Source organism: Rattus norvegicus, chromosome 12 (genome assembly GCF_036323735.1).
Source record: "Rattus norvegicus strain BN/NHsdMcwi chromosome 12, GRCr8, whole genome shotgun sequence".
Lineage (NCBI taxonomy): Eukaryota > Metazoa > Chordata > Mammalia > Rodentia > Muridae > Rattus > Rattus norvegicus.
The window spans coordinates 30075333-30090332 of record NC_086030.1 but is presented as its reverse complement, the minus strand read 5'-3'; the positions used below and the strand labels follow the sequence as shown (position 1 = coordinate 30090332).

Genomic DNA, 15000 nt, shown 5'->3' with positions numbered 1-15000 from the left:
CCAGCAGTGCCCATGGCAGCTTCATGACTGCTCCTCTTCAAAGACCGTTTCCTCTCGAGCACAGGGGAGGAACCTTCCCCTTGGTGATAAAGTCAGATGCAAAGCTCTAAAGGCCAGGTTTCCCCCAGAAATCCTGAAGCCTGAGAAAACACATTCGCATCTAACACTCCTGTGCTCCTTTGCTTTCAGAGTCACTGGGAGATCTGTCAACAAGAGACCTCGGGGAGAAGCAGGATTCCCTTGGGAAAAGAAAAACAGCCCGGCTTACCTTGTCTGTGTACTTGAACTTAACGTAGAACCAGCTTGACTTGATCATCCTCTCACCTCCTGCCCTCAGAGCAGAAAGAGTCAGGGGAGGAAAAAGGGAAGGGAAAAGCCCACAATGCAGCGTCCACAAAGGATTCTTTCTGACTCTGAGCTTCCAAGGGATGGAGCTATAGGGAAAGGAGGCGGAGCCAGAGGAGGCACACAGGAAAATACACCGTTTCCAGACGGGTCCTTTACCTCTCCATATCCCCATGCACCTTCCCCAGTGCCCACAACAATGAGTGAGCTTGCTCCGGAAGCTGCACTCCAGACTGCTTTGCCAAGCTGCCTGCCTCTCCCTCTGCATTTCTCTCTTGGCTGGCTGACAGCAGAACTCCTCAAATGGACTTCAGCTGTCTTCAACACAAATGGCACATGTCAGTAGGCAAGGGGCAGGCCCTGGCCCTGGCACCCTCCCAGAAGGCAAGCCTCAGCTTCCCCTCCTGGCTCTCCAGGGATGAATAATGATTTCCAGTCCTCCCCTCAGGACACAGATTAACACCTGGCCAAACATTATTCTGACAGAGCCCCAGTGTGGGGGAAAAGGCTTGGCCTCTGCTTTAACTCCATCATGGCCGTATCAAATCCGAAGCTGACCTTTCTCCTTGCCTATAGACAAGACCGCATTAACACAATCTACCCTCAGTAGCTTTTAGAAAGTGACTCAGACTCCATTTTAAGGTCTTTGGAAAAGACTCTCTTTCTGCTTCTCCCAGCCACTGAGGTTGACATTCTTCTACCAAAATTATGAGCATGGCAAAAGATTATTGATAGTTCACAGGTGACAATTTTTAGAGTCAAGGGAAAGCATTTTGGTATTTGATGTATTCCTATAGTTAAATTTGCCAAGATTGTACGAGGAATTATGCAATAGCATCAGTATTTCTACAGATAAGAATAAGGCACACACAGTGTTTGAAACCATCTGTGATTCCATGGCTTAGCAATGTATGAGCGTTAGGCACCTGACCACACCAATCAGTCAGCAACGAGCTGGCAATACGCAGATTTACGGGAAATGGTAACTCAAGACATGATTTGAAAAAGTCAGATGTGGTGCGTGCCTGTGTCTCTAGCACTCAGCACTGAGAGGCTGAGGCAGGAAGACTCCACGTTTGAGGCCAACCACATCAACAAACAGAGGCTGGCTTGATCAATATAGTGAGAGGCTGTCACAAAGTGCTAACAATAACAATATGCGTTTTTCAACTATGCTGATATATCCCTCTTTCCTACACCTCCACAACCAAAAAAAAAATCCCCCTTGCATTTATTAAAAACAAAATAATTAAGATCTGTTTTACTTTCATTTGGTTGTTGTGCCAAAACACCTTCACCGAGGCGTCTCGGGGAAGGAGGAAGTTTAGCCACTTGCAGATCCAGATTTCAGTCCATCATGCTGGGAAGTTGAAGAAGAATGCCAAGTGGCTAGGCACAACATGGCCACTGTCAATGGCAGAGAGAAAGGAATGTACTCAGGGCATTCCCTTCATCTAGCTTCCTCCTGTTCTATATGAAGGAGACACTGCCATGAAATGACTCTTCCCACAATGAACTGAGTCCTTCTCTACAAACTAACGATGAAGAAAAACCTCCATAGCTATGTTCCCAGGCCAACCCGGTCCTAACTCCTCGACTGAAACTTTCCCCTCAGGTCATTCCAGACTTCGGCAATCTGATATTTAAAGCTAAACATCGTGAGACTCGGCTGCATTTAAAAGTAGACTTCGTAAGTGTGTACAAATGATCCTACCACCAGAGAGAAAGCAAAACTGGTGATTTTGAATGAGTGAGGACCTCCGCTGTATATGCAGGTAACTGTCTGTGTGTGTGTGTGTGTGTGTGTGTGTGTGTGTGTGTGTGTGTGTGTGTGTGTGTCGAGGGAGGGGGGTGGCAGAGGTTGACGCCAAGTGGCTGCACTTCTAGCTTTGCTCTGATCAAACACTTGGACCACAGCAACTCGAAGAGGAAGGGTTTATTTAGTTTACACTTTCAGGTTACAATCTATCGTTCAGGGAAGCTGGGGTGGGAAATTAAGCAGAAATCAAAAAGCATGGAAGGACATCCTTTACTGCCTCGCACTCTCCGGCTTGCTCACAAGCTCATACTACCTAAGCTTTCTTATACAGCCCAAGACTATTTGCCTGTGAACAGCACCACCCACACTGATCCAAGCACACCTACATCAACCAACGGTCAAGACAATCACTCACAGACAGGGCAATTCTGCAATTGTGGCTTCCTTTACCGATGGGACTCTATGCCGGGTCAAGCTGACAATAAAAATGAGCCAGGAGACTGTTCTGTGCTGAACTCACTGAACTGCACTGGCTAGACTGAGTAGAAAGCAAGCTCCAGTCATTCTCTGTTCTCTGTCCCCTAGTGCCAAGGGCTGGAGTGAAAGACACATGCCACGATCCTCAGCTTCAGTAGCTGGGTTCTGAGAATCCAAACCTACGTCCTAACACTAGTGTGGCAAACAACTTACCTACTGAGCCATGTCCCCAGTCTCCACCACATACTTCCCAAAATGGCTTAAAAACAGATCGATCCTCTGAAAGAACAGCAAGTCCTCCTAACTCCTAGGCCATCTCTCCACCAGCTAAACACACAGGCACAAGCACACATGCACATGCACGCACGCACACACACACGCACGCATGCATGCACACACAAACATGTGCACACGAATGCACACAGGCATGCACATAGAATGCACAAATGCACACACACGTGCTCATACATGCACATAGACAGGGACACATGCATTTGCTCTTTTAGGTATCACTAAACTCCTGTCCTACAAAGAAGGCCAACACCTCCATGGTGGCAATCATATACCTATCCATGATGATGTAGAGATGGCCTCTGCAGAGAACTTACATACAGTGCTTCCTGTAGATACCAACAACAACCTTCTTAGAACGTACAAGACTGTGACAGTAACAGATCTCAGAGTATTCCAATCCGAGTTGACAGTTTACAGACACAAAGCACAAGGAAGATGCAAAAGGGGATGTGTTATCACCTTGTGGGTGCTATGCTTGAAATCCCATGACGGAAAGCAACTTGAGAAGGAAAGGATTTATTTCACCTCATGAATCCAGTTCCAGAAGGAGAGCGTCCACAATGGCTGGAAGGGCATGACTACAGCTGGCTGGTCATTTTAATCAATATAAAGGAAGCAGGAAACAGAAAGTGGGATGAAAATACAATCCCTCAAAGCCAATCTCCAGTGATATACTTCTTCCAAAAAGGCCCAATATCCTAGAGGTTGCCCAATCACCATCACCATCACCACCACCACCATCATCATCACCACCACCACCATCATCATCACCATCACCACCACCATCATCATCATCACCATCACCATCATCACCATCATCATCACCATCACCACCACCACCATCATCATCACCATCACCATCACCATCACCATCATCACCATCACCATCACCATCATCATCATCATCATCATGATCACCACCACCTCGTCATCATCCTCCTCTTCTTCCTCCTCCTCCTCTTAATTTAGGGTCTCCAGACAAAAAAGTCACCAGTCAAATACACAGTTAAAGTCCATAGTTTGGCAATATGCATGACACAATTTATGTTTCTTTAGTATTTTCTAGGTAGTTGGAGAAATGGAAGGGATGAAGACCCAGTCTGTTACAATACTTGGGATAACGCCACATAGATGAACTCCCTAGACTCCAACCTCTAACACGACTGTCTGAAAACGGACACTATCACTGACGCCCTGGAGATGGCAAGGGAACAAAGAAAGCAACGAGGAGATGCATTGAGGGAACAGCACTGAAGAGTGCGTGCGGTGCAGAGACCCTATTAATCCACAGCGCTGTCAATGCACGCAGGTTCCGATACTCCTAATGGGAACAGTGAGGATTGTGAAAGGCCAGTCAGTAAGCAAGAGCCTGGGAGAGCAGTGTGAACAAACTCAGCCTGCGTCTGAGGTGGTGGAGGCTGAGGCAGACAGCACTGCCTGGAGAAAGAGGAATGGAAGGCTAATCGTGGTGAAGGAGAAGAAACACAGGTTCAGTGTTCTCCAGAAAAGGCAAGGTGGAGTATGGCCCTGACGGCCTGCCTTTAAAGACACAATGACCAGACCCAGGCGTAGTACTGCACACATCTCTAATCCTAGCACTCTAGAGGTAGATCTCAGAGTCCCGGCCCAGTCTGGTCTACAGAGCCAGTTCCAGAACAGCCAGGGCTACACAGAGAAACTTTGTCTTCAAAATCACACAAAATACAAAATAAAGCAAAGCAAAACAACACACACACACACACACACACACACACACACACACACACACACGCACAAACATACAGTGTCTACATGACAGACTACTGATAGGCATCTTGTTTGAATGTCGGTCCATTTCCTTGTGGATCCCCTTGCTTCTCCTAAAAGACACAAATGCTCAAAAAGAAGGAAAAGTAAAGAGTCTAAAAATGGGGGCGGTGAAGAAGTTGGACTCATCCGTAGCCATCACGAACACTGTATCTGAGGAAGGATACTGAGAATTTATGAAACACGTCACCACCTAACCTCGACTGGCAGGATCGTTTTAAAAGCAGGAACAATACTCCCATGCGGTGAGATACTAATTTTATCAATCAACCATTGATCAAGGAGAAAAAAAATTAAGAATTAGAAAATACTTTTTGATGCATATTTTATTAGCCTTTCCTCCAACACATCTCTAAAAATAATCTGTATATCAAAGGGAAATACGTACCATATTTAGCATTCTGATAAAGGCAGTCTCTCTCAGGTGGTTAGTATCCTGGACCAGACATCGGAGACAGGAAGTCCAGAGGGGTACAGTGGCTTTACCAAGGACTGACTGCTGGTTCGTGGCTCAGGGGGTTCTCTGAGAAGTCTGGCTCTCTCCTGCCCTCTATGGGAGTGTCCCTGTCAAAAGACTGGTCCACTGGGTATGACTGGCACTGTGCCACACACCTTAGGCTCAGTGGGAACCAGTGAGAGCACGAAACTGCCTCTGGGTCAGGGAAAAAAGGGCAAAGACAGACAGTCCACTTAGTTTATATTTCGTTCTAGTTTGATTTCTGTTGTGTTACAAATAGCATGACTAAAAGCAGCTTAGGAGAAGAAAGCTGTTTACGTGGCTTACAATTCCAGTTTCCCTCCATTACAGAGGGAAGTTGACGCAAAAACTTAAGCAGCAGATTCAATCGCTGCCACAATCAAGATAACAAAGAAATGCTTGCTTCCTCTCACCCAGTGTTTTTGTCTTACACAAATCCGAAAACCTTGCATGGGGATGGTTGTCAGCCATGATGGAATTGGCTCTTCCGACATCAATTAACTGTAAGGACAACCCCCAACAGACAAGGCCACAAACCAGCCTGATTACGATGATTCTTAACAACTAAGGTTCTTTTCTCTGGTGATTCTGGGTTATAGCCAGTCGATAACTAAAACCACACACTCCAAATATGGAATGTTTGTCTGAGGGTCGGATGTTCTCTAAGGGCGGGAATGAAGGAAACTCAGATAGGCGGAGAGATTACTGGTTGTCCTTCCAGGAAGGCAAAAAGGGGAAGTGAGGAGGAGCAGGTGAGAATATACTCGGCAGGCAGTGACTACCCAGAAGAGCTTTGGGACCCATGGCAGCCATGCCAAGTAACCATCCATCTCTCCACCTCAGTTCTTCATCAGCGACTGAGGGAAGTCAGCCCTACCCTAGCACGTGAGCACTATAGAACAGCTCCAGGCTCACACTCAGGCGAGATCAAAGGTAAGGACAAATTGCCTTTAAATGACATCACATACTCCTATGTGCTTCATACCTGAGCCAGCTGGAAACACTACCGAAAACATCACTTCCAATGGCAAACCCCATCTGCTCTGACAGAGCCTTGATCACTGTCTGAACAGCTCACGGCCATGAGGAAGCAAGAAGGACTAGAGGACACTGTAACTCTCCCTACTGCTACTGCCAGCGTTGGAAGGCAAAATTGGTGCAAGGATGTTAAGGCTTAAGAGCTACGAGCCCATCATTTCTCCCACCAGTAGGGCGCTCTCTAATTAAAGTCTGACTTGCTATTTTAGCGTCAATATTTTGGGAGAATTAGAAGTTCACAGAAACATACACAAAGATATGACAAACTAGCAATTGAGCCTTTTTAATAACTCTGAAACCATCACCAAGACAGACTTCCTCAGCAACTCATTTCCATTTCCTGGCATAAACTCTCCTTCCAACTCCCACTTGCCTTCTTTGTTTTGCTTTAAACAGACAGTTTACTATTGAAATGGGACGAACTATATGGAGGAATTGTTTCAGCTGCAGTGAGAGAAGGCTCTTTTCACTGCAGCTGCACTTGGAGCCACCCTTCCTCGGGCAGAGTCTGAGAAGGGGTGATGGGTGCTCAAGATCGCCTCCATTTCTCACAAGAAAGACTATAAAACTGTCAAAAGGGCTCCTCTGTCTGCTAAGACCCACAGGCATCTTCCAGATTTGTGTATGGCACCAACTCGACTGGGGAAAAGTGGTCATCTGTTTTCAACATCCTGATTCCTAGCCAGCCAACCCCATGTATTATGTCTCTCCTCTCTCTCTCTCTCTCTCTCTCTCTCTCTCTCTCTCTCTCTCTCTCCCTCCCTCCCTCCCTCCCTCCCTCCCTCCCATCCTTCCTCTCTCTCTGACACACACACACACAAACACAATCTCAGACCTCCATAATTTACAAAAAGCTTCTCCTGAACCTCCAAGAATGAGTTTATAGGCGAATTGGCTCACAAGTTGAGCATAAGAGAACAGCTTAAATGACTTCAAGTTCCATGCAAACCACCAAGAGACAGCTGAATCGTAAACAGAAAGGATTTCCTCCCACACTCTGCTGTGGAGTAGAGGAAGCTACAGCTCTTTCCTGCTCATTACCCTGCATGATGAATGTGTTCGTCCTTCAGCGTTTGGGAGGAGGGAAGGCACTCTTCAGCTGAGAGATTCAGGAGGCAGAAATTATGACTGTGCTATCCACATCTGATCTCCTCTCTGCCCCTAAGAGACACTAGACCTGGCCGGAAGAAAGCTAGGGCCCACTGCCAAGAATCAACTCAAAAGGAATCGGCTCTACGCTAAGTACCCTCCAGAGTACTAGACATAAGCAGGGCATAGGACTTTTTGGATGCTCCAGAAACGGAAAGCTGCCTCTGCAGATACAAACCACCATGAGTGAAAGAGTGAGTACAGGGATCTCTGAAAAGGTCAATGCAGGGCTCCCAGGCCCTCCACAGGACATGCTCCTAGACAACAGATTTCTCTGTGGTAATTAACGCCAGGGCCAGCAGGCATATGACATCACAGTGAAACGCATGCAACATGGTAATGCTCATTGGAAGAAAAGAATGTAGTTGTTGAGCAATGACTCTCCCCTGTGCACTCTGATATAAAGGTTCAATTAGGATGCTCAAGAGGCCTTTCTGTTTTTCTTCATTTCCTTGTGACCTTTTTATATTTCATTTATGTGTATTAATGGTCATGTAGATGTGTGCACATGCACATGTGCACATCGGTCTGTCGATGAAGAGCTAGAGGTTCTAAGGACATCACAAACTCTGCTTTTGAAAACGGAGGGGCTCTTGCTTTTGCACGGAAGTCTCTAAGTAGGCTAGACGGTCTGGCAAGTGACCCACAAGGATCCATGGATCTGTCTCCACCACTAGGATTACAAATTCTAGCCACCAATCCTGGATTTTTGACCATGGCTCTAGGGATAACACTTGTCTTCATACTCTCACTGCAACCACTTCACTGACTAAGCTGTCTCTCTAGCTCTATTTTATTATATTATATTTTGTCACAGTCTCCAACATCATGTGAACCCAGTCTTGGGAGACTGGACTAAAGGAAACATTTTCCACTTTAAAGGAAGAGCTATATCGGCCTCAGGACATGGGCCATGTCGACAAGCCATACGATAAAGAACATTCTATTTACTCAAACTGCTATAGAAATATGTCCAGTTGTATAAACTGGTTCAATAAATGGACTCTGACATGAAGAACCAGGGAATTCTGAGCTAAGAAAGCCCATGCAAAACTGTCCACATTTTCACTGCTATAAAAAGAAAAGGAAGCAGATGCTCCTACTGTAGACAGACTCAAAGGAAAGCGCTCAAATACACTAAGATTCTTCTAAAAGATCTCTAAGAATAAGCACGCCATGACCTACTTTAAATTATACTGTTACTGAAGTCCTCCATGTTCAATTGTTCTTGATCTAAGATGTGTACTACAGATCATAACTTCAAGAGACAAGAGCCTGTCCCTTTAATTTCAGAACACATCAGAGATGGGGTTTAGATACTTCACAGAAAGCACAATGTAGGTTCTGATTAAATGCTCCATTGAAATCGCTAGATCAGAAGGCTAAGAGAGGACTCAGTGGTTAAGAGTATGTTCTACTCTTGACACAGGGACACAAGTTCAGTGCCCAACACCACTGTCAGGCAGCTCACGGCCACCTGTATAAGGAGAGCTCTAAGGGACCCAAGGCCTGTGTAGGCAGCCACGCATGTGGAACACACACTCCTCACACTCACACAAATAAAAATAAATCTTAAAAAAGAAAAACACCACAAAACTTGTTCTCATCTTTCCCTATTCTACTAAGGCAATCTTAAAAAAATTAGGGACCTATACCTTATGTATACACACACACTACATACATATACCACACTCCTATACATCCCATACATGTATATACAACATATATACTACATACACTGCATCCAACATGTGCATATATACTAAACACAACCATGTACCCCATGCATGTGCATGAACTGCCCTAAACCAAGTTGGAAGTGTGGCCATGAATATTAATTATGCACACAAGAATGCAGCCCTTAAAGTATCAAAGGACAAATCCCCAAATATAAATCAGCATGCTTGCCCTGGCACTTGATGACTGAGCAGAAAGAAGGACTAACTAGATGGGAAAAACCCCTTCTGGAAAGGTTGCTCTCAAGAAAATACGGAAGCTAATTCAGTATACATTTCACCGAATTAACCTCCATGTTCTCATCTCTGCATTTCCATACTGACTGCTAGAAAAATGCATGGACACACACATATTTATATATTTCTGCATAAATTAATACATCTATGTGGAATGGCATAAAAATGGCAGTCAAGCATTTTAACTGGTTTGATCGTATGAATCTGGATGAGTCTAATTAAAGCTTCTCTTTTAAAAATGGGGTTTGGCTCTTTAATATTCATTGACTACTAGCTTGCTACCCACACAAGGCACGGTGTTTGCCCTACGGTGGTTTGGGGCATCAATTATGGTAATAGTTTGTGAGTAACAGTCACATTATGGAAAAATGAGCCTGGTTACTTAGCTCTCCCTCTGGAAATTTGTCACAAACTTCTACATCATCTGTCTCTGCTTAAGAGTACAGCAATTAGTAATTACGGCTGTATATCTACGTTTTAACACTAAGAACAACAGAGACCCACAAAGTCATGTTTCCAAATGTGCTCAGGATGTCTGAAACCACCTTGCTTGAGCCGAAGTTAAAAGGAGAGAATGCAATTTGACAACATGAGGAATCCTCACTAATAACTCACTTTGTAGAGGGAGAAGACAGAGCATCAGAGAAGTGGCATGTCCTATTGAACAATGCCTCCGCCACCCACATCAGATATGCCTGGAGGCCAAGGGAGATGGGAACAGAACAGTGACATCATGAAACACACGCAGACGTGACTGGCAGCCTCCTCTCACACACTCCAGATCAGTGAAACCATGCTTAGCAAGCGCCCACTGCATGTTCTGGGGTAAGAGACAAAATGAGTTAAGACAAAACTATTCTGGAGAAGGTCGCTATACGGTTAAGTTACTAGAGGCATGATTATATAATTTAGTACTAGATGGATTAGAGGATGGTTCTATCTGGCAGAGACTGAATAAGAGGTTTGTCTAACTTGTGAGCTGAAGTACAAAGTCACTAACATGCACGATCTATGAGGGGACAAGTCTTGTTCCTGGGTGACCAGAAGGTCAAGTTCTGAGCCTAAGAGTAAATAGAGAAGCAGTGCAGGAGGGCAGAAAGCCACCCAGCAGCTTGGGTGGGTTTCATCTGCATGGATACTGATGTCCAAACAGTGATTCTTTTCTAAAATGATGAATTTGAGAGAACTGAAAGGTATTCTATGAAAAACTTGCAACTTGTCTGGCACTAATAGACTCCTGATAGTTCTGGGAATGTCAGCTATTCCGGGTAACCAAGAAAGGAGCTCCTTCCAATCAACACGACCCACACAACTGGAAATTCACAAGCAAACAGGCAGGAAAACGCAGCAGCAGTGCAGGCTGTGGAAGCGAGCTTGCCACAACCGGTTCCTTTTGCTCTACAAGATTGGTCACCCAATGGGAAAACGTCAGATACAATAGGGTAAATCTGAGATCACAGAAAGACTGTAAGGTGGAGTGTATTTACAGTTTAACACGAGTAAACCAGAAATGTTTTCTTTGCTGTTTTTTTTTTCCAACTGTTTTCCAGGTGCATACATTATTGTATTCCAGTTACTTCCCAGAAGGATTATTTAGAATTCATTCATCCCTTTGCTAAAAAGGAATATTGTTTGCTCTCTGTCTGTCTGTCTGTCTGTCTGTCTCTCTCCATCTCTCTTCCTGTCCCTCTCCCTCCACCCTTCCTTCTCTCTCCCCCTCTTTCTCTGTGTGTGTGTGGGGGGCATGCATGCCATGGGGCTGAAGTTACATAGAGCTGTGAGCTACCACATTTGGCTGCTTAGAAGCCAAACTCTCATCTTCTGTAAGAGCGCCAAGACTTCGTGACCAGTGAGCTATCTGCATTGGCTGTCTTTCTATTGCTGTGACACAGTACCGTCAACCAAATCAATGTAAAGAAGAGAGAGTTGATTTTGGCCAACAGTTCCTGAGGGACAGAGTGCATCTAGGTGGGGACAGCATGGGATGGAAGCAGAAACAGAAGTGGAAAACTGGCTGATCATATTTTCATCCACACAAACAGAGGATAGGGGAGAGGTAGGAGAAGCACGGGGAAACCATAAACTCTCAAAGCCAGTGGCAGGTTTCAGCAACTCTCCATTTTCTAAACATTCCATACATATTAAAACACATGAGCATATAGGGGACATTTTTCATTCAGACCACCATATGTAACTAAGTCCTCTTCGCTTAAAAAAAATAATTCATTAACACACTTTATGAGCCACAGACACTGAAACTGGACTTGCAAAGTCTGGTAACAGAGGGCTGAACTCATCTGACCTTTGGGGATTCTCCTCAGGACCTATACACCCTATGGAATGCTGCCCTACCTGACTCACAAGACAGAACTATGAAACTAGGTATTAGATATGAATGATGTTTAAAGCCTTTACTAAAGATACAAAGAAAATCTACGTATCAATTTGACTTCTTACCTCTCTATGAGGTCCAGAACCATGTTGTATGTCTGGAGGAAGGAGAGATTCAACTTCAAAGTTTTTCAATCCTTGATTACAGAATCTATTTAGTAAATAAACACCACACACACACACACACACACACACACACACACACACACACACACACGATGAAGTTTAAAAGAAAAATAACTCTTAGAGCACCCTGAATATGTTAAGGGCATTATTTAATGAAAATAAGTGCCATAATGTTTATACATAAGCATGAGTGTACATCTACTTCTGACCGTGTATGTACATGATCACGGGTTGTATTTTCAGAGAGGGGGAGGGCGGGAGTGCCTTTCTCTAAAACACGTGGTGGATGCCCTGGAGGTAGAAAATTTTGAGCTGTCCAATATAGATTCTAGGATCCAAAGTTGAGTACTCTTGAGAGGCAAGAAGCATGGTCATTGTTGAGGAATATCTTCTACAATACATTTTAAACAGGATGAGCGGGAACAAAAACATTTTGAAGTCCATACCTCTGGAGGAAGTATATCCTGGGATGCCTGAAGAGGTGCTAAGGGAGAAATGCCAAGTAAAGAAAGGAGAGGAGGTGAGACAGCAGCTGTGACATGCTGGAAAGGATACCAAGTGGAAGGAACATTTCATCCGAAATGCCATGTCTATACTTAGTGTGTCACTTAGGGAAAACACTCTTTAGGCCTTTCCTTTCCTTACATAAAAGGAGGGAGAATAATACCTACCTTGAAAGGTTGCTGTGGGTGCTCCAGAAAACCAGAACGTTCCTAGGATGCTTGGCACACACTAGGCATTCATGTTAAAGATGCAGAGAACCCCTGGTAGGGAAGCTTAAAATATATGCAACACAGCACAGTCAAGATCAGTTTTATAGGAGCGCTCTCCACATCTGGAAGTGTTCCAGCCAGCACGCACCTTGGCTAGACCAAGAGAGGAGCAAGATATGGAGATATGCAAGCAACGTAAGTCGTGCCGATACTCTGCAACACAAATCATTACCTCTGAATCCACACATGATACACTGCCTCTCCTTCCCTAAAGAAGAAAATGAATACCATTTCTTTTCTTCCTACAATACCCTTTAAGACTACAATATGCAAACACACAGACACACAGACACACAGAGAGACAGGCTAATAAACAAACATATGCAAACGGACACAGACATGCACACAGACACAGACAGACAGAGACCACACACATAGACAAACATATACAGGCACACACACATACTCATACACAGACACATACACAGACAGACAGACAGACAGACACACACACACACACACACACACACACAAATATCAAGTAAGAGTCAGTCACTCGGGCTGGGGAGACCACTTGGTGGATGAGGGATTGGCACACAAGCATGATGATTTCAGTACAAGCCCAGTACCTATGTTTCAACCACATCAACAACCAAAGCAAAGCCAACAACAGAAACCAGGATGGTGGTATGCTCCTGAAACCCCAGTGCTGGGAAAGCATGAATAGAGACCCCCTGGGTTATCCTAGCCTGTCAGCCTAGCCGAAGTGGTGACTAGCAGGTCCCAATGAGAGACCCTAACTCAAAACACAAATTACATGGTATCCTGAGAAACAAGGCCCAAGACTGACCCCAGGTGCATGTGCACAATACCACACATAGACACACAGGTAGGTAGATATGTATGTGTGTGTACACAAGCACAGGCACAAGCACAAGAACACATGCACTCACACACAGCCCCTCGATCTCTCCAGCTTCCCACAGAATACATTTTGTTATCTGTGAAAGCAGTCCAAAGTTTTAAGCAATATGCAAAATGTATTTACTTCAAAATCCAAGAAAACCTATATGGTATCACAGAAAATTACAAATCAATCTGCCTGAAAGCTCAATATTATTCATAATAGGTTCTTATTGACAAATCCGAATCCATTTGACTTATCCGAATGCTCCACTAGCTTTAATAATCCTCAAATAAAAGACACCAAATATTAATTGCTTTCTTGGTATAGAATCAAAAACAGAAAAAGTACACTACATTTGGGTCCTATAACTTTGTAACACACTTCAATAAGAACAGGTTCTAGGTCTCTCAGACTATAATCTACCAAACTGTGGCCTTCAGTCAAACCAACACTCAGAGCGTAACTGTTCAAAAAATTAGCAGTTTTGTTTTTTTTTTAAATTTTAATTCAATTTAATTCAACTTTGGAGACAAAGTCTAACAGTGAACTCGGAAATCCATCTGCCTCTGTCTTCTGTGATTAAACACATATACACCCAAACCCAGCCAGAATACAGTACTGTCAGAATATAAATACTCTCCCCTCAGAAAAAAGTGGTTAGGATGTGGGGTTAAGTGTTTGCTAATGAGTTGGATCATGGTGACAATTTCATATTGTAGAGGGAGCAACATGCCAGTGAGAAATCAAGCGGATGAGTCCAAAAATGAAAGACCACCTTTAAAATGAATCAACCAGTCTCAAGCTGGGATGATAGCTGAGGTGAACAGCAAGAGAACCTGAGCTCGATCCCCAGCAACCATGTAAAAAGCTGGACATGGGAGAACGAGAGAACCCTGGAGATCACTGCTCAGACAGTTAGTGTAGACACACACACACACACACACACACACACACACACACACACAGGTTGAAAGTTGACAAACACTACAATTTTCCAGGGGATCCATTTCTTCCTGTTATAGAATCTGAAACAGGTCCTGTGCATAACACAGGAGGCTTCTCCGTGCAGGTAAAGGAAAGAAGAGCATAGTAACTAACCCACATCCACCTTCAAAGGCTCTGACATGAGAGGACTGTAAGAACTGACCGGGATGGCAACCCCATAGGAAGAACAACAACATCAACAAACCAGACCCCTCAGAGCTCCCAGGGACAAAACCACCAACCGCGGAGTCTACAAGGGTGTATCCATGGCTCCCGACAAATATGCAGCAGAGGATTCCCTTATCTGATCTGGTATCAAGGGGCAGGAGGCGCTTGATCCTGTGGAGGCTTCTTGCCCCAGTGAAGGAAGATGCCAGAGGGGTGAGGAAGGAGTGGATGGGTGGGAGGGTGGGAGCGCACCCTCTTAGAGGCAAAGAGGAGGGAGGATGGGGGTTGCAGAGGGGAGACTGGGAATGGGGACATTTGAGATATAGATAAATAAAATTATTGATAAAATATCTATAAAATAAAAACAACGCTGCGTAACTGTACTTAGGAAT

General features: G+C 44.5%; 1 protein-coding gene across 9 annotated transcripts in view; it reads right to left on the bottom strand.

Moving 5' to 3' along the window:
* The window catches only part of Auts2 (activator of transcription and developmental regulator AUTS2), a 1091249-nt gene that overhangs the window by 740054 nt on the left and 336195 nt on the right, over positions 1 to 15000 (bottom strand). The window contains exon 1 of one of the 9 annotated variants that reach the window (XM_063271294.1): positions 269 to 6912. Within the exon in view, the coding sequence (XP_063127364.1) occupies positions 269 to 613 (345 nt within the window). The 5' untranslated portion in view covers positions 614 to 6912. 9 annotated transcript variants of the gene reach the window in all.